General features: G+C 43.0%; 1 protein-coding gene across 2 annotated transcripts in view; it reads left to right on the forward strand.

The window, feature by feature from the left end:
* LOC110525707 (inositol polyphosphate 5-phosphatase K) overlaps positions 1-11,501 on the forward strand; it is a 41,117-nt gene extending 29,616 nt beyond the window's left edge. For both annotated transcript variants that reach the window (XM_090237573.1, XM_090237572.1), the window contains 9 exons: positions 3,638-3,754; positions 4,923-5,098; positions 5,393-5,504; positions 5,653-5,762; positions 5,892-6,099; positions 6,330-6,467; positions 6,619-6,702; positions 8,490-8,594; positions 8,848-11,501. In XM_090237573.1, coding sequence (XP_090093699.1) covers positions 3,638-3,754; positions 4,923-5,098; positions 5,393-5,504; positions 5,653-5,762; positions 5,892-6,099; positions 6,330-6,467; positions 6,619-6,702; positions 8,490-8,594; positions 8,848-9,177 — 1,380 coding nt within the window. In that variant the 3' untranslated portion in view covers positions 9,178-11,501. The remainder of the gene's footprint in view (positions 1-3,637; positions 3,755-4,922; positions 5,099-5,392; positions 5,505-5,652; positions 5,763-5,891; positions 6,100-6,329; positions 6,468-6,618; positions 6,703-8,489; positions 8,595-8,847) is intronic.
* The last annotated feature ends 8,173 nt before the right edge of the window (positions 11,502-19,674 follow it).

A 19,674-nucleotide genomic window follows, 5' to 3' on the forward strand; every position in this document is an offset into this window, starting at 1 on the left:
CCAAAATGCTCATGAGAACATTTTATGTGCATTTGTGTTCACATGCATGCATGGGCAGGCTTATTTGGTAGAATTGAATGTCTGAGGGGTTGTTAGTGTCTGTAGTCTACCTCAGAACTTGAACCATGACAGTACTACGGTAATAGTCTGTCTAGTCATGGCATGTTGCACAGACATGAGGTTTCCAAAAATGGCCTGTAACCCAACACCCCTCTCTTTCCTCACAGTCAGTAATATCCTACCGCCCTCTCCTCTTTCCTCTGCTCTCACAGCCCACTGTCAGACCTGGCAGTCAATTAGACCAATCAGAAGAGAGCTTGCCAAACCATCCACCCTAGAGACACATCAGTCAATCAAGTATTTTTCTCTGTCCAGCACCATCTGTTAAAGCTTATTCAATCAGTTTTAAAACACTATCTCAACACTAGGAATCACTTACAGGGCAACATATCAAATCAAATCAAATTGTATTTGTCACATTAGCTGAATAAAAGGTGTAGTACCGTGAAATGCTTACTTACAAGCCCTTAACCTTTTTCAGAAAAATAAGAGTTAAGAAAAATATTGACTAAATAAACGTCCAAAATAAAAGAGCAACAATAAAATAACAATAACAAGGCTATATACAGGGGGTACCAGTACCAATTCAATGTGCGGGTTAGTCGAGGTAATTGAGGTAATATGTACATGTAGGTAGGGGTAAAGTGACTATGCATAGATAATAGATAATAAACAGCGAGCAGCAGCAGCGTACAAAAGGGGGGGGTATCAATGCAAATAGTCCGGGTAGCCATTTGATTAGCTGTTCTGCAGTCTTATGGCTTGGTGGTAGAAGCTGTTAAGAAGCCTTTTGTACCTAGACTTGGCGCTCCAGTACCGCTTACCATGCGGTAGCAGAAAGAACAGTCTATGACTAGGGTGGCTGGAGTCTTTGGCAATTTTTAAGGCCTTCTCTGACACCGCCTGGTATAGAGGTCATGAATGGCTGGTAGCTTGGCCCCAGTGATGTACTGGGCTGTACACACTACCATATCTAGCGCCTTGCGGTCGGAGGCCGAGCAGTTGCCATACCAGGCGGTGATGCAACCAATCAGGATGCTCTCGATGGTGCAGCTGTAGAACTTTTGGATAATCTGAAGACCCATGACAAATCTTTTCAGTTTCCTGAGGGGGAATAAGCGTTGTTGATCCCTCTTCACGATGGTCTTGGTGTGTTTGGACTATGATAGTTTGTTGGTGATGTGGACATCAAGAAACTTGAAGCTCTCAACCTGCTCCACTACAGCCCCGTTGATGAGAATGGGGGCGTGCTCGGCCCTCCTTTTCCTGTAGTTCACGATCATCTCCTTTGTCTTAATCACATTGAGGGAGAGGTTGTTGTCCTGGCACCACACTTCCATATCTCTGACCTCCTTCCTATAGGCTGTCTCATTGTTGTTGGTGATCAGGTTTACCACCGCTGTGTCGTCAGAAAACTTAATGATGGTGCTGGAGTAATGCTTGGCCACGCAGTCATGGGTGAACAGGGAGTACAGGTGGGGACTAAGCACGCACCCCTGAGGGGTCCCCGTGTTGAGGATCAGCGTATCAGAGGTGTTGTTGCCTACCCTTACCACCTGGGGGCGGCCCTTCAGGAAGTCCAGGATCCAGTTGCAGAAGGAGGTGTTTAGTCCCAGGGTTCTTAGCTTAGTGATGAGCTTTGAGGGCACTATGGTGTTTGAGGGGACTATGGTGTTTGAGGGCATTATGGAGTTTTGTCCTCTATTGTAGCTTGGTCCCATATCTATTTGTGCTCTTGCCAACTCCATTGCTATCATTTTGTTTGGCATGACAATTCCATAATGAGTTGTCAAGAGAGCAGAAACAGACTATTACCTAGGCTACCTCTATTGATATTTTGGTGGACGTATCAAACAATCAAACATTTTGTTTTTCCGAGACAAATCACAGTCAAAAATGTAATATAGAAGGAGAGATTATTTTCCACCAAGGCACTCAGCTCCTCCTTGTAGGCTGTATCGTCGATGTTGGTAATCAGGCCCACCACTGTTGTGTCATCAGCAAACTTGATGATTGAGTTGGAGACACGCATGGCCACGTAGTCATGGGTGAACAGGGAGTACAGGAGGCGGCTGTGCACGCACCCCTGTGGGGCCCCCTTGTTGAGGATCAGCGTGGCGGAGGTGTTGTTGCCTACCTTCACCACTTGGGGTAGGGCCCATCAGGAAGTCCAGGACCCAGCTGCACAAGGAGGGGTTCAGACCCAGGGCCCTGAGCTTAGTGATGAGCTTGGAGCTATGTTGTTGAAGGCTGAGCTGTATTCGAAAGGCATTTTTACATAGGTATTCCTCTCGTCCAGGTGGGATAGGAAGGTGTGCACTGAGATGGCGATTGCATCGTTCATGGATCTGTCAACAGATAGTGAATAAATCACTTTATTACTTGGAGTCTAGACCAATTAAATACAAATGCAGGCTGGGAGGCTCAATGTGATCATTGGGAGTACATACCTACTGTGTACTGCTGTAACATGTATTCCACCATGCAGTATTGTAAAATCAGGCACCATGTTTTTCCCTCACATGGGTTTACTGTTTAGACAGAGAGGTTAGACCGCTGGCTATGGCCTCCTTTATGTTCACTGCTTCATGCAAAACAGAGGAAGAGCTGGGCCACTGGATCCTGCAGGGCACAATGCAAATGTGAGGAGAGAGAGAGGAGGAAAGAGAGAGACATCACTGGTACACAGAGACGGAAAGGCATACAGTTAGCAGGCTTCAGACAGACAGCACAGAGAAGTAGCTTATATACACTCAGCGGCCAGTTTATTAGGTACACCCATCTAATTCACAGGTCGGACCCCCCTTTGGCTCTAGAACAGCCTGAATTTTTCGGGCATGGATTCTACAAGGTGTGGCGTTCAAACGTCGCTCAATTGGTATCAAGGGACCTAACGTGTACTAGGAAAACATTCCCCACGCCATTACACCACCGCCACCAGCCTGTACCGTTGACACCAGGCAGGATGGAGTCATGGACTGATGCTGCTTACATCAAATTCTGACTCTGACATCAGCAACAGGAACCGTGATTCGTCGGACTAGGCAATGTTTTTCCACTCCTCAATTTTCCAGTGTTGGTGATCACGTGCCCACTGTAGCCGCTTCTTCTTGTTTTTAGCTGATAGGAGTGGAACCCAGCTGCAATAGCCCATCCATGACAATAGCCCATCCATGACAATAGCCCATCCATGACAAGGAACAACGAGTCCTTGTCATGTGACGTTGAGCATGCGACCATGCTCAACGTCGCTTAGGTCACTCGTTTTGCCCATTTTAACGTTCAATCGAACAGTAACTTCCTGGATGCCTGCCTGCTTTATATAGCAAGCCCCGGCCACGTGACTCACTGTCTATAGGAGCGAACCATTTTTGTGAACGGTGTTGTGTACCTAATAAACTGGCAACTGAGTGTAGAATTAGCTATATGAAACAGAGGTGTTCCTTTGCTTACAGATTACAGTAATAATTATCCCCTGAATGGTAGCAGGACACAAATTACCACCACCACCATCACTAATATTTTCTCTCTCCCTCTCTGCCCCTCCTCTCTCCCTCTCTGTTGGTCCCTCTCTCAGGTGACGTCTCAGCGGATGCAGGGGGTGTTGTTGCTGGTGTTTGCTAAGTACTACCACCTCCCCTTCCTCCGAGGGGTGCAGACAGAGACCACCCGCACTGGCTTGGGGGGCTACTGGGTGAGACAACTGCCCGTTGAGACCTCATCCAACTGACCAACTGACGGAGAACCATAACCAACTAACAGAACGGACCCATCCTACTGACCAAGTGACAGAAGCACATCTAAATGACAGAACTGACCCAACTGATAGAGAACCACAGTCAAACAGCCACACCAATGAAGACTCAACACTCTAGGCCAGATAGAGTAAAATGGCATGCCAGCATTACTGAACTGAAGTTCACATTCAGAACTGACCCACCCTTAAAACCTCCACACAGCCAGTTAGTGTAAGGACAGCCAGACAGTGCTAATGATGAAAAATGACCTGCCTCGAGGTTTGCTTCTGTTGGCCTCTTTGTTTCCCTTACTGTTCATCAATTAGTAGGAAGGGTTTAGCAGAAAGGGTTTTGGGGGGCAGGCTGTACCCAAAGCTTGTATGGATATCTGTGCTCCCTCCATACCTCTGATGTCCACAAGGTGGTGCTTTAGTAATTCCAAAGATAATGTTTTTATGGTTCAAAGCCTTAAACACTCCCCAGATAATGTATTTAGATATGTAAACATTAGAAAACATGCTTTATTGAATCTACTCTTTAAGAAGTTAAAATAATCTGTGTACTCTTTAAGGCTAATGAAATCCCATGCAGTTGATCAAAGTGTGCAGGCAGGGGGGGATCTGTCTGCCTGTCTTACTGAGAGATACATAGAGTTCCATGTAGTAATGCACTGTGAAGTCTCTATTGTCTTCCCTGTATGAACTCAGATAAGCATCAGCACATTCTGCAGGTCTCCCTCTGCTGTGTCATCTCTTGTATTTTAGTAGGTCAGAGCTGTAGAGGGAGAGCAGCAGGAGGAACCACACAGCTCCATCCTGCCTTCATTCACACAGATCGCTGCACGTGAAATATTGATCATGCCATTCACTAGTCATAAATGTATCGGCAAACTTCCTGCCCTCAGATATGTTTACCTCCCGGGGGTCATATTTCATAGGCTAGGCTACTATTCATACTATTTATTCTCTCGGTTTGCAAATTGAATGTTTTATCCCATCAAACTAATCCTGCCATTCTTCTGCTCCTGTCCCCAATCTTCAACCTTATTCTGTTTCTCTCTTTTTCTCTCACTCTACCCCTTCCTTTATTCTCTCTCTCCCTCTCCTTTCTCCATTCTTGTTGTAGGGTAATAAAGGGGGTGTGAGTGCGCGCATGTCTGTGTTCGGTCACACCATCTGTTTCCTGAACTGCCACCTGCCGGCCCACATGGAGAACTCTGAGCAGCGCATGGAGGACTTTGAGAGCATCCTGCAGCAGCAGCAGTTTGAAGGCCAGGCTGCCACAGGGGTGCTCGACCACGAGTTAGTCACTCTACATATGAACGCGCACACCCACCCACTTAAGTTTCCATCCAGGCACTTGCACAATTAAACAAACACATAAGAAAGCATGCTCAGAGCGGTCCACCTCCCTTTTATCCAGAAAAGATATAGAGGCCATAGTTACGGTTACACTAAAATAAGTACCTCATTTTGCCATCGATATACCTAAAAAATATATTGTGTGTGATCTAGAGAACACACCTTATCATTAAAAAGGCGTCTTTGCAGTTCCGCTCTGTCCTCAATCCATTCCATACTTCTCTTCCTCTACAGTGTGGTGTTCTGGTTTGGAGATCTGAATTTCCGCATTGATGAACTGGAGATTCCGGCAGTGAAAACAGCCATTGATAACAATAAACTCACCATGCTGTGGGAGAAAGACCAGGTGAGATGCCTGTTCAAGATAAAGGCCCATGACACGGTCTTTAACGGAGCTTGTAATGCATAGACGATGCCACTAGAGGGCATACAGAGACCAAAATAACAGAGACACTTCATTTTAACGTTATTAATTGTTATCCCCCATTCTACAGCTGAACATGGCCAAAGACAGCGAGACGGTGCTGGTGGGCTTTCTGGAGGGACCTCTCAAATTCCCCCCTACTTACAAGTTTGACGTGGGGACAGATACATATGATACAAGGTTTGTGATGACATGGGGGGGGGGGGTCCACCTTGCAGCTCTTTGACTTAAACATGTAATGAGATGAGTGTTCTGATCATCACAGTTCTTACCCTCCCTGCTCTCTCTATCTTTCTCTCTCTCTCTCAGTGGGAAGAAGCGTAAGCCTGCGTGGACAGACAGGATCCTGTGGCGTCTGAGGGCCACAGCTCCCTTTGGGCAGGCCCCTAATGCTCGGAAGAGAGGCTCTGTGTCAGGACTGAGCAGCGGGACCAAGGTCACCCAGCACTTCTATCGCAGTCACATGGAGTACATGGTCAGCGACCACAAGCCTGTCTCTTCCATCTTCACCCTCCAGGTGAGACACAGCCCCGCTCCCTCTCTTTCCCCCACACGTCCTACTTGTCACCTGAGCTGTGACATGCACATAACTTTGCCCGAAACCTTTAATAAACTGGGATAACCATGGTAGTGACAGATACAGATACAGACAGTATGTTGATGCTGTGTTATCGCAGAGAGATGTTGATGTTGTGTTCTATTGATTGTATACCATGATGATATTGATGTTCAGAATGCTGTGTGTAGTTCCCCTATAAGGTGGACATGCCACTGGTGACAATCATGGTGGAGGATGAGTGGAACAGCATTGCAGACGCCACGTGCACATTCAAAGCTGCACCTAATTTCGCACGCAGCTCCTGGGACTGGATTGGGCTGTACAAGGTACTCACTCTTCCTCTTAACCTTCTAGTGCTGATTTCAATGTTTAACGAAGTTTGAAGTATCCCAGATAATGTTTATTGATAAAGTAATAATTAGCTAAGGCATTAAGTTTTTTTTAAATCAGGAATTGGTGTTGCCTTTGCCTCCCCAGGTGGGATTCAAACACCATAAGGACTATGTAGGCTATGTGTGGGCCAAGCAGGAGGAGGCAGATTACCATAGAGTAGAACACGAGGTAAGGGCGACTTTTAATATATAATATGTGTATAATATATATACAGTTGAAGTCTGAAGTTTACATACACTTTGGTTGGAGTCATTAAAACTTGTTTTTCAACCACTCCACAAATTTCTTGTTAACAAACTATAGTTTTAGCAAGTCGGTTTGTGCATGACACAAGTAATTATCCAACACTTGTTTACAGACAGATTATTTAACTTAGAATTCACTGTATCACAATTCCAGTGGGTCAGAAGTTTACGTACACTAAGTTGACTGTGCCTTTAAACAGCTTAGAAAATTCCAGAAAATGATGTCATGGCTTTAGAAGCTTCTGATGGGCTAATTGACATCATTTGAGTCAATTGGAGGTGTACCTGTGGATGTATTTCAAGGCCTACCTTCAAACTCAGTGCCTCTTGCTTGACATCATGGGAAAATCAAAAGAAATCAGCCAAGACCTCAGAAAAAAAATTGTAGACCTCCACAAGTCTGGTTCATCCTTGGGAGAAATTTCCAATCGCCTGAAGGTACCATCTTCATATGTACAAACAATAGTACGCAAGTACAAACACCATGGGACCATGCAGCCGTCATACTGCTCAGGTGGGAGACGCGTTCTGTTTCCTAGAGATGAACGGACTTTGGTGCGAAAAGTGAAAATCAATTCCAGAACAACAGCAAAGGACCTTGTGAAGATGCTGGAGGAAAGAGGTACAAAAGTATCTATATCCACAGTTAAACAAGTCTTATATCGACATAACCTGAAAGGCCGCTCAGCAAGGAAGAAGCCACTGCTCCAAAACAGCCATAAAAAAGCCTGACTACGGTTTGTAACTGCACATGGGGACAAAGATCATACTTTTTTGGAGAAATGTCCTCTGGTCTGATGAAACAAAAATAGAACTGTTTGTCCATAATGACCATCGTTATGTTTGGAGAAAAAAGGGGGAGACTTGCAAGCAAAATAACAACATCCCAACCGTGAAGCACAGGGGTGGCTGCATCATGTTGTGGGGGTGCTTTGCTGCAGGAGGGACTGGTGCTTTGCTGCAGGAGGGACTGGTGCACTTCACAAAATAGATGGCATCATGAGGAAGTAAAATTATGTGGATATATTGAAGCAACATCTCAAGACATCAGTCAGGAAGTTAAAGCTTGGTCGCAAATGGGTCTTCCAAATGGACAATGACCCCAAGCATACTTCCAAAGTTGTGGCAAAATGACTTAAGGACAACAAAGTCAAGGTATTGGAGTGGCCATCACAAAGCCCTGACCTCAATCCCATAGAAAATGTGTGGGCAGAACTGAAAAGGCGTGTGCGAGCAAGGAGGCCTACAAACCTAACTCAGTTACACCAGCTCTGTCAGAAGGAATGGGCCAAAATTCACCCAACTTATTGTGGGAAGCTTGTGGAAGGCTACCGAAAACGTTTGACCCAAGTTAAATAATTTAAAGGCAATGCTACCAAATACTAATTGAGTGTATGTAAACTTCTGAGCCACTGGGAATGTGATGAAAGAAATAAAAGCTGAAATAAATAATTCTCTCTACTATTATTCTGACATTTCACATTCTTAAAATAAAGTGGTGATCCTAACTGACCTATGACAGGGAATTTTTACAAGGATTAAATGTCAGTAATTGTGAAACTGAGTTTAAATGTATTTGGCTAAGGTGTATGTAAACTTCCGACTTCAACTGTATAATATGAAACACGTAAATTAACTGGAGAACCTTGTCTAAGTATCTTTGTTTGTTTTGACTCTTCTCTCCCTGTCTTCCTGTCTTTACCTCTGCAGGTGACCTTTACTGAGGAAGAATTGCCCAAGGGCTCAGGAGACTTTATTTTGTGTTACTATAGCAACAACACGAGCACCCTCGTGGGTGTGACAGAGCCTTTTCAGGTACCTACAATGCTCTGGTTTTAGGGTAAATATATCAAATGTTGAGGTATAATGGGAGCACTGGACTATGATGGGATTGGTAATTTAACTCTCCTTTGGTTCTTCCACACCCTTTCCTCCCCCTTGTCCTCCTCTTCTTAATTTGGATCTACACCCTTTTCCTATGCTACTCCCCTATGCTCTAATTTTCTTGATCGTCTCTTCTTTCGCTCTCTTCCTCCTCCACCTCCTTTCCATCTTCTCTCCTCTGCAGATCCAGCTGCCCACCTCCAGCCCCGCCGGTAGCCCCTCTGACGACAGTTCTGACTTCACCTCTGAGGACGACAGCACAGTGGACGGTATGAAGACCAAGTCCCGCAGTCCCAGCCCCCGGAAAAAGAAGCACAGAACACGGCACAGACAAAGCCGCAGTCCCAGCCACAGCCGTAGCCGCAGTGGCAGCCCTGCTCTGCCCGAAATGAAGGGCCTCAAGCTGCAGCCTGGCTTGGCCCACAACACCACTGATGGCTCTGCCTCTGGCAATGCCCCAGAGGGTACGGATCGGGAGAAGGTCTCAGCTGAGGCTGGAAATACAGGGTTGTGATGGAGCCCCTGTTATACTGCTCTCCCATTACCAACTATGTGTGGTTTCTTGATACATGATGCACTGTACTGTATTGTATGTTTCCTTTATTGAAAATGTACATTTGCAGATGCCATTTGTTTCAGAACTGGGGTTAGGGTTGGGGTTAGGGGTTAGGGTTAGGGGTTGGGGTTGGGGTTGGGGTTAGGGTTAGGCTTCTGGTGCAGGAAGACTACTTTGTCTTGTGTGATTTTTCTTAAGCGGTTTTCAAATGTATATCTATCTCCCTGTAGGTTCTCTCACTCTTCCCTCTCAGGCATAGAACATACAGGGAGCTTTTGGCTGATTTCAATAGGTCCTTACATGGCAAATCATTCCCAAATCCCAGGCAGAGGGAAATTGCTACCAAATGCATTTCGGGTCCATATCGGCAGTTGTTTCACAGATATTTTGAAGCAGCATAATATTTCCCCCTCTATATCAGCCCTGGTGGCTTAGTCAGCAGATCAGCATGTGTGTGAGCATGAGGAAATGCTGTCTCCCGATGAGGTAAACAATTAGTTTGACTCCCAAAGGGAACATTCCTCGCAAATAGGAATAATCCCTATTTGCTTTAGCAGGTCCTGTCCTACATTTCAATACAGCATTGTGTCTACTGCTACATACATTCTCTAAAGGGACAAGGTTACCATGGACAAAACCATTTGTCACAGTATGTGCAACCCCTTGTGAGTTGAGAGCGCATCTCTGAGCGGCAGGTCTTTGTAAAACTATCCTTAGGCCTGGCTGCATGGGTCACTTAAATGCCATGGTGAAAAAACAAGGTCAAAAATGGTAATGTTCACCTTCAGGTTACTGATGTTCCCAGTTGTCCTCTTTCCTTCCCTCCCCATCTCTATATCTCTCTTCTTATGTCCCCTCTCTCTCTCTTTCTCTTTGGGTGAAGGTGATTAGCAGACACTGTTATGTCACTAGTAGTAATGTGTTGAATTGTTAGCGTGTGACCTCCAATGAGCCATCCTAAACACTTTGTACCTATGGGCTGTTAGCTTAGGACAGTGTGTGCTGTTGTACTGTAACCTCATTGTGTGTGTGTTCATGTAAGTATGCCACTGTATGAGTGTGTCTTATGAACGTTTGGGTTTGCAGAAGTGAGTGTGTATTTCTGTGTGATTGATAGTGATGTGTGTATGTGCTTGCATGGTTTTCTGGACTGTACATTCCGGTACTGTGATTTTGTGCTGTTAAAAGTGCTGTTTTTGACTCCTCTTTGTAAGATACTTAGCTGTTGAGAAGTGTTAGGAAAAACATGTGATGATGACAGTGTAAACACAACATTATAATGGTAGATATAGCTACAGTTTGCTAGCAGAACAACAAGAAATACTTGTATTTATTTTATTCAATTAAATTATTTTCATCCTATTTAAAATATACAAAATACAATGTAGAGAGTTTGAAGCTCATCCAAGGTAAAGGCTCAGTGCTGCATATGTGCAAGTGAACTTGGCTTTTGTTGTTGTTGTTGTTGTTGTTAGGTATTGATTATGTGTATCAATTAATATAACTGAATTGATCCAAAGTACGGTTATAGAAAAGGTGATAAGGAAAGACTAGATCTGAAAATCAAGTTGAATTGTCCTTTGTTGTTTTAGTCTTTGGCAACGTCTCGCTCCCATACTATACGTGCAATGAAAAATATGTGAATAGTAACTAAGAAATGTTATTGAAAGCTTCTAATATGTTTTTAAAAAATGAGAGTAGGTTATGTATGTCAATGACAAATATCAAATAGAGAACAGATGACAATCAATGCCCAAAAAGATTATTATACTTAAACATTATGCATTTATTTTCTTATTTTGTGTCAAAAGAGAGCCTGAATTCTGCTGGCCAGTGTGGGGGAACAAGGGTTTAAAGTTAAAAGTCCTATTCAATTTAATAGGCTATATTGTGTATACATATTGGTTTTATATTTATTTTACTTTTATATTTATTCATGCACACAACAGTTTTATGTGGAGGCAAAAATAAACAACCTCTTTTCACTTGGTTTATCTGTGATTTCAGATCAAAAGTAGGTTTTGTGCATTGTATTGGCTCTGCAAGCTTGTATGTGATTGGGATCTGAGGAGACTGTCTTAAAACATCTGGGCAACATTACAGCAACATTGTCAGAGGCATGAATTGGCTAGTTGTTGAATGTTGATGTTGGAGGGTGGTGTGTGGAATCGTCCGCTGGGGTCAGGGCACAGAGGGAACCCCTCTGCTTTCCAGCTCAACACCTCTGTCACACACACACACACGCTGTTCAGAGATCAAATAAAACTCCTCGTCAAGCTGTACAGCTGGTCTGCTCTCTGAGTCTTTCTTGTTTTCAGTCAGCCAGATCAAATAACATTGACCACTCTGATAAGGAACTAATTATATTGCACTACTTTGATGTTGTTTTAGTGTATTGTATGTGCTCTCTTATAAAACATAAAATGCTCTGACACCTCATTGTATTGGGGGTGTTTGGTTGCAGGGGAGAAGACCCCTAGAAATCTTACAAAGGAAGAATACGCTATGAGACACTTTCAGTGTTTGGTTGCTATTGAAAAACAACCAGGTCAGGTCTACGACAGTCATTGTAAAAAGCATTAGTATCCAACATAGTATCCTAAACCTAAAGACCCACAACTCTGCTCGCATTGTAGTCTGTATAAAGTAGGTTGTTAATTATTGCCACCCTTAATACAGATGAGCATAAAAGACTGTATAAAATAAATAATACAAAAATGGAGCTATAATTGTAGGCTAAAAGAGATTGCTAAAAGAGAAAATCCGACAGAGATTTGTTTTAATAAATCATTTAAAAAATCTAAAAAGATATGGGTCAAAATTATTGCCACCCCGGTTTGCAATAATCTAGCACCCTCCCCCTGCAAGGATAATGACACTGAGCTTTTTTCTAGAATGTTTTATGAGATTGGAGAACACGTTGGTAGGGGTCTTAGACCATTCCTCCATATATAATCTTCCAAGTCCTTGATATCATTACTCTGCTCTTATGGATGGCCCTCTTCAATGGGTTTCAAATTAAATCCAAATAAAATCACATTTTCTTTCTCACATGCCCCGAATACAACAGGTGTAGATTTTTACTGTGAAATGCTTACTTATGAGCCCTTTCACAACAATGCAGAGTTAAAAAGTAAGAAAAATTGCCAAAAGGAAATAGTGACACAATACAATAACGAGATTATATACGAGAAGTACCAGTACAGAGTCAATGTGCAGAGGTACGAGGTAGTTAAGGTAATTGATGTAATATGTACATGTAGGTAATGGTAAAAGTGACTAGGGAATCAGGATAGATAATAAACAATAGCAGCAGTGTATGTGAAGAGTCTGAAAGTGTGTGTGTGGCGTAAAATGCATTTGAGCGTATGTAGTCGTATGTTGGCTATGTGTGTGTGTGTTGGAGTGTCAGTGTAGTATGTGTGAGTTTGTGGGGAGAGTCCAATGAGTCTGCATAGAGGCGGTGCAAGAGAGTCAGTGCAAATATAAAGTGGTCACTGCAAATAGTCAGGGTAGTCATTTGATTAACTGTTTAGCAGTCTTACTGCTTTGGGGGTAGAAGCAGTTCAGGAGCCTTTTGGTCCCAGACTTGGCACTCCAGTACCACTTGCCATAAGGTAGCAGAGAGAACAGTCTATGACTTGGATGGCTGAAGTCTTTAACAATTTCTAGGGCCTTCCTCTGACACACCTGGTAAAGAGGTCCTGGATGGCAGGGAGCTTTGCCCCAGTGATGTACTGGGCCGTATGCACTACCCTCTGTAGTGCCTTGCGGTCGGAGGCCGAGCAGTTACCATACCAAACGGTGATGCAGCCAGTCAAGATGGTCTCAATGGTGCAGCTGTAGAACATTTGGATGATCTGAGGGCCCATGACAAATCTTTTTAGCTCCCTGAGGGGAAAGAAGCGTAGTCATTCCCTCTTCATGAATGTGTTGGTGTGTTTGGACTTTTGATAGTTTGTCCACATGACTTTTGATGTGTCTAGTGATGTGGACACTGCGAGGAACTTGAAGCTCTTAACCCACTCCACTACAGCCCTGTCGATGTGAATGGGAGCGTGCTCGGCCCTCCGTTTCCTATAGTCCACGATCATCTCCTTTGTCTTGCTGATGTTAAGGGAGAGATTGTTGACCTGGCACCACACTGCCAGGTCTCTGACCTCCTCCCTATAGGCTGTCTCATAATTGTCCTTGATCAGGCCTATCATCGTTGTGTCATCAGCAAACGTAATGGTGGTGTTGGAGTCGTGCGATGCCATGCAGTCATGGGTGAACAGGAGGGGACTAAACACACACCCCTGAGGGGCCCCCGTGTTGATGGTCAGTGTGGCGGATGTGTTGTTGCCTATCCTTACCAACTGTGGGCGGCCCGTCAGGAAGTCCAGCATCCAGTTGCAGAGGGAGATGTTCAGTCCCAGGGTCTTTAGCTTAGTGATGACCTTGGAGTGCACTATGGTGTTGAACGCTGAGCTGTAGTCAATGAACAGCATTCTCACGTAGGTGTTCCTTTTGTCCAGGTGGGAAAAGGCAGCATGTAGGGCAATAGAGATTGTCCTCATCTGTGGATCTGTTGGGGCCGTATCCGAATTGGAGTGGGTCTGGGATGATGGTGTTGATGTGAGCCATGACCAGCGTTTCAAAGCATTTCATGGCTACAGATGTTAGTGCTACGGGGCGAAAGTCATGGTAAGAGATGATGTCATGTTTGTTGAAAGATCATAGCTTGTGGTTGGACTTTGAATGTGCCATTGAATGTGTTTTTGAGAAACCCCCACAAGTAATGCTGTTGCTGGAATACATGCATAGATGCCATATCTATATTTGAAACTAATCCTGCAGCAACAGGAAATGTGAATTGTTATGGGGACTATTTAATGGACATTTTTGTAGAGGTTGATACATTTTCCGTTAGGGCAAATTAAGTCAGAAATTTGAACGTGGAAATTACAAACGTTAGAAGCCTTTTTAAACCTTGAATACACTACTAGTTTTCATTTCTTGTGCAGGAACAATTCTGCAACAACAGGATGATCAAATGAAGATACGGCATCTGTAAGGGGCAAGTCCGGGCCACAAGTCAATAAGCACTCTGATAGTACTCTGATAGCGCTGGTGATGAAACAGACTACATGGCACTTTGTATGGCTTTTAAGTAAATGGTTTATGCAACAGTCATAGTTAAACGACCTAAGGGCAGATATGCTCACTGCAAAAACTTGCATTTTTATCACTTCACTTACACAAGCTCATGAAACTTCCTTTAAACATTTGTCTAATAACATGGTATGGTTGGAATCTTGTCCCTCCCACCCCTAAGGGAAGCCAGCTCCTGCTCAGCCCAGTCAAAGCTATTCTCTGTCCTAGTACCCCAATAGTGGAACAAGATTCCCCTTGAAGCTAGGACAGCAGAGTTCATGCCCATCTTCCAAAAAAACAACTGAAACCCTACCTCTTCAAAGACTATCTTGAATTTCAATCACCCGGTAAAGCTATACTTCCACAATGTGGATTGAATAGAGCCCTAAATGGGACACTGGTTGAGTAACCGTTGTTGGATTTATTGATAAGAATGACTTCAGTTACTTTGTTATTTTTCTCAGACCTGTGTGTAGGGGGATTGCCAGGATCCTCAAACGGAACAAGAAAGAGGATTTCGACACCCACCATCTCAGATTGTTCTGAAATCGTTTCTGTAGTTAGTAAGAGATACAATTAACATTCCTGAAACATTATTTTGTTGAAATATAATTTGATTTCAGAGAAATTCAACTAATTGATTGTAACAAAATTGGCCACTTTAATTTATAGGATTCAGGTAATATTCAATAAATATAGTATCCCAAAGTTCTTCCAACCAATGAAGAAGACATGAGGAAATCAAACACATGGCCAAAAGCCACCCATGGACACCCCCCACCCTACGCCAATCCCACCCCAACAACCAGTATACAGTATCAGTTCTCTATGTTTGACAATTAGTATGAAGCTGTGGCTTGGAGTATTGCTTCTCCGTGCTACGAAATGTGTTCCTTGTGAATCTGGTGATGGTTTTCTTCCCCTGTTCAGAGAAATGTGTAATTGAAGTCACTGCCATTATTTGGCAGGTAGCATAGTGGTTAGAGTGATGGGCCAGTAACTGAAAGGTTGCTGGGTCAAATCCCAGAACTGACTAGGTACAAATCTGTTGTTCTGCCCCTGAACAAGCCAGTTAACACACTGTTCTCTGGTAAGCTGTCATTGTAAATAAGAATTTGTTCTTAACTGACTTGTCTAGTAAAATAAAAATGTTATCATCAAGTAGTGTGAAAGTACCATGTTTTGACCACTAGATGCCACTGTTCCTGCTATACCGCCACACTATTTTATACATTTTCTGGTATCTTGTGTTTATTGAATATATCACAACATTTCCTTTTGCAACTTTGCGTAGCCAGTCCTCCATGAAATAAATTCAGTTTCTCCTTTTCTTAGCAACCTAACGCTTCAATCCAACTCTCCTTGAATAGTCCAACAAGTGGCCGCTCTCTGCAAGGGCTATCCCTATTGTGCAATTCTCATATGAGGATGTTTTCTAGCTCAAAACTTTGATGGAGAAATGGGATAGCGACTAAAATGTTGTGACAACTCTAATAAAATAATACATTACATGGCAGTCTTATGTTTTTCAATAAAATTATTAGGAAACAGTTTTATATGTATTACAATTATTGACATTTACCATTAAACCCTATACCATTACCATTGCAAAACAATATGTAATGTGTGTTTGGGACTTTTGCCACTGAAGACCATTAGAGACCATGACATTGAAACCATTAGAACTGCAGTAGTCAAATGGTTTGCTTGTTCACCAGGAATAGTCTCATTCTTCTCACTCATCCCGTTGCACTGGCTGGTGCATAGGAAAGCAACAAAAGCACTCAATTTCTATTTGAATGGTCTAAGAGAACTAATCCAGACCTTTTTAGAAGGGAATAAACCACACACAAAGGGAACATTTCCTGGACACAGATTAAGCGTAAAAGGAGGACATAGTATGGAGAAGCAATACTCCAATCCGCAGCGTCATATTTGTCGAACATAGAGAACTGATACTGTATACTGATTGTTGTGGTTGGATTGGCATGGGGTGTTGGGTGTCCGGTGGTAGCTTTAGAATTTTGGGGGGGATTCCTCATGTCTTACTCATTGGTAGGAATTGGATTGTTGGGCATTATATTTATTGAATATGATCTGAATCCTATACATTTAAATGGTCCCATTTGGTGCAATCAATTAGATAAAATTAAATTTAAACAAAATAATGTTATAGGATGCCAATCGAACTTGTTTATAACAACATAAATGATTTTGGAACAATGTAAGAGGGTGGGTGTCATGACTTGTTGAAGTTATATGGAACAACTCAGCTCTCTGTTCTCCCTGATGCAACATTGGGCTGGTTTAGAGACAGTGGTGAACGTGGCAGTGCCATTGTGTGTCAGTCACATACCCAGGCACAATCCCTCCCAAAATATGCTTTGTCATTCCTACTGGGGTGGCTGATGTGGAGCAGGATGTTTGGATTAACAAATGGCTTGATATTAATAGGATTGACGGTTGACTCATACTGTATGGCCCTCCTCTGCTCTTCTCAAATGACAATGAGTGAATGAGAGAAGTATCCAACTAAAGATGATGTTGCAGATTCCGTTCAGATGCAACATGCTTTTTTTTTTGCAAATAAATTTTGTTAGCACAAATTCTGTCGGGTTTTCACTCGCACTGTACTTCACTTGCAGTGTACTTTTTGCTCCTAAATTGGGATGAGTAACTCATTTCTGGCAAGGTAGACATTTATCTCTGTCATGCATGGCATTGAATGAGGGAGGGGTACCACATGTAACTGTCTGCTGTTGAACATTTTAACATCTTGGCCATGTTCTGTTATAATCTCCACCCGGCACATCCAGAAGAGGACTGGCCACCCCTCAGAGCCTTGTTCCTCTCTAGGTTTCTTCCTAGGTTTTGGCCTTTCATGGGAGTTTTTCCTATCCACTGTGCTTCTACACCTGCATTGCTTGCTGTTTGGGGTTTTAGGCTGGGTTTCTGTACAGCACTTTGAGATATCAACTGATGTAAGAAGGGAAAAATAAATACATTTGATTTGATTGCTAATGACTAATATGTATCTCAGGGTTGTGCCAAGTGGACTCATTTTTATTTTCTGTCATCCTCTCTTTAACTTTCTGTTAGCGTCCTCACAATGACACTCAACACCCCTGAAAATGTTGAAGGCTGGATGAAGGCCTCTCTTGATGCAAGACTAGAGGCAAGCCCAGGACTATATTGGACCCTTCTGTTATAGAAATAACTTTGTTGGTGTCATATTATGTAGGTCATACAGTGATGCCAAACACACGCCAATCATACACTCACCCATACTTGACATAGACCAAGGTCTCCCAAACTCGGTCCGGCCTCCACCCCTAGCACTACACAGCTGATTAAAATAACCAACTCATCACCAAGCATTGATTATTTGAATCAGCTGTGTAGTGCTAGGGCAAAAACCGAAACCTGCACCTGGGAGGGTATTGGCCTTTGCCAGATTGGCTTTTACTTAAGTACTGAGTGGTGCAGCGGTCTAAGGCACTGCGTCTCAGTGCTAGAGGCGTCACTACAGACCCTGGTTTGATCCCGGGCTGTATCACAACAGGCTGTGATCGGGAGTCCCATAAGGCGGCGCACAATTGGCTCAGCATCGTCAGGATTAGGGGAGGGTTTGGCCGGGGTAAGCAGTCATTGTAAAAATAATTTGTTATTTTCTGACTTGCCTAGTTAAATAAAGGTTAAATCATTTTTTATATTGTGTATTGCTAAAGTGTTGTACTGGATGTTTGTCATTTGATGCTGCTGATCGACAGTGCCCCTTGCTGTGGCCAGACCATCTGTGGTCCGAATGCTCGCCTGGTAATGGAGCACTCTTTAACCCTTCCATGCCTTCATGTCCCCAGGTATTTTAAGGAGTAGAAAGTACAGCTGGAAAGCTATACTGTACATGCAGACATATTTCACATGGCCAGCAATCAATACTAGTGGTAATGAATCCATCAGTGAATGAAAGCTGTAATGGGTCGGTTGATTTGTAATGTCTAAAATTATGTACTTTTCCTCTCTCTCAGAGGTCTTGTGTTGTCACTGATATGCCGTGAACATAAGTTGGGAGGTCCATTTAGAGAGCACCAAGTGCCTCCACTTTCTGACTAGTACAAGGCTCGTACAGTATCTACCACACAATAAAGTGGACTGAAATAGGTGCCTGTGCTGATTTTTGGCTGTGGTACTCTTATTTTAGAGCCAATATTCTATGAGGTTCTGGAACAGAAAGGTACTCAAGCAGGTGCAAATTTTAGGTGTGCACCAGTTCAAGCAATGCATATAGAAGACTGAAAACAACCATCCAAAATGTGACTTACAGTTCTACCAACCGTTGCAGTGATTAGGGACATACATGACCGGAAGCAATAACCTGATAAACCTGAAAATAAGTTTATGACAAAGGCTGTGTGTTCTCTTGCATAACTGAATTCCAGGTTTCACAAAAAGCTCCCATTTCACCAATCCCCTTTAGGCTAGATTGACCAGCTCAGCCTCTTCATTTTGTAACAAAAGCTCTGGCTTTGAACATTGAGTACCTTTTTGAGGGCACAGATAACATTAATAATGTCTGTGCATGGAGTGATTTGCAGTCGCTTTAACTGTAGTTAAAGAGAGTTGAAGAGCAAAGTATTGAGAGTAGCTGGATCTTGACCACCTGTTTATAAATTCTAAACATTTGATGCAAAATAGAATGTGATATCAGACCAGGCAAAAATAAATAAATCTTCAAATGATTTGTTTTTTTGTTATGTTTCTTAATGCAAATAAATGTAGGGAGCACAAATCATGCATTATTTAACATTAACATTAACATTATTAACATTTCTCTTGGTTAATGGTTACTCAGCTTGAAATGAGTAGAGCAGTATGTAAACATTGTTAAAGTGACAAGTGTTCCATTATTAAAGTGACCATGTTAGCTAACCCTTCCCCTAATAATTTGAGCTAACCCTAACCCCTAGCCTAACGTTAGCCACCTAGCTCGAATTCGTAACATATAATACGAATTACAATTCGTAACACATCATCCGAAATGGGTGATGGACAACCACATTAATACATACCATATGAAAGGTAACATACGAAATGGAGTGTCTCGGATTGCACATTCACTGGTACTTTGCGATTTAGAACGCGTCTCAACGAATCACAAAGCCTGTGTTGGCCAACCCGTTGTAGAATATACATTTCGTAATGCTTAGGTTGTTATGAATGTACTGATATAAGTATCCCGGCAATTTTGAGAAACCCCCCCCACTTTATATCGAAGTTGTGCCTGTTCTTCAGACGCATATCTACATGGTCCCATATCTG

This window comes from Oncorhynchus mykiss, chromosome 6 (genome assembly GCF_057628025.1).
Source record: "Oncorhynchus mykiss isolate SJ-2025 chromosome 6, ASM5762802v1, whole genome shotgun sequence".
NCBI classification, from domain to species: Eukaryota; Metazoa; Chordata; class Actinopteri; order Salmoniformes; family Salmonidae; genus Oncorhynchus; species Oncorhynchus mykiss.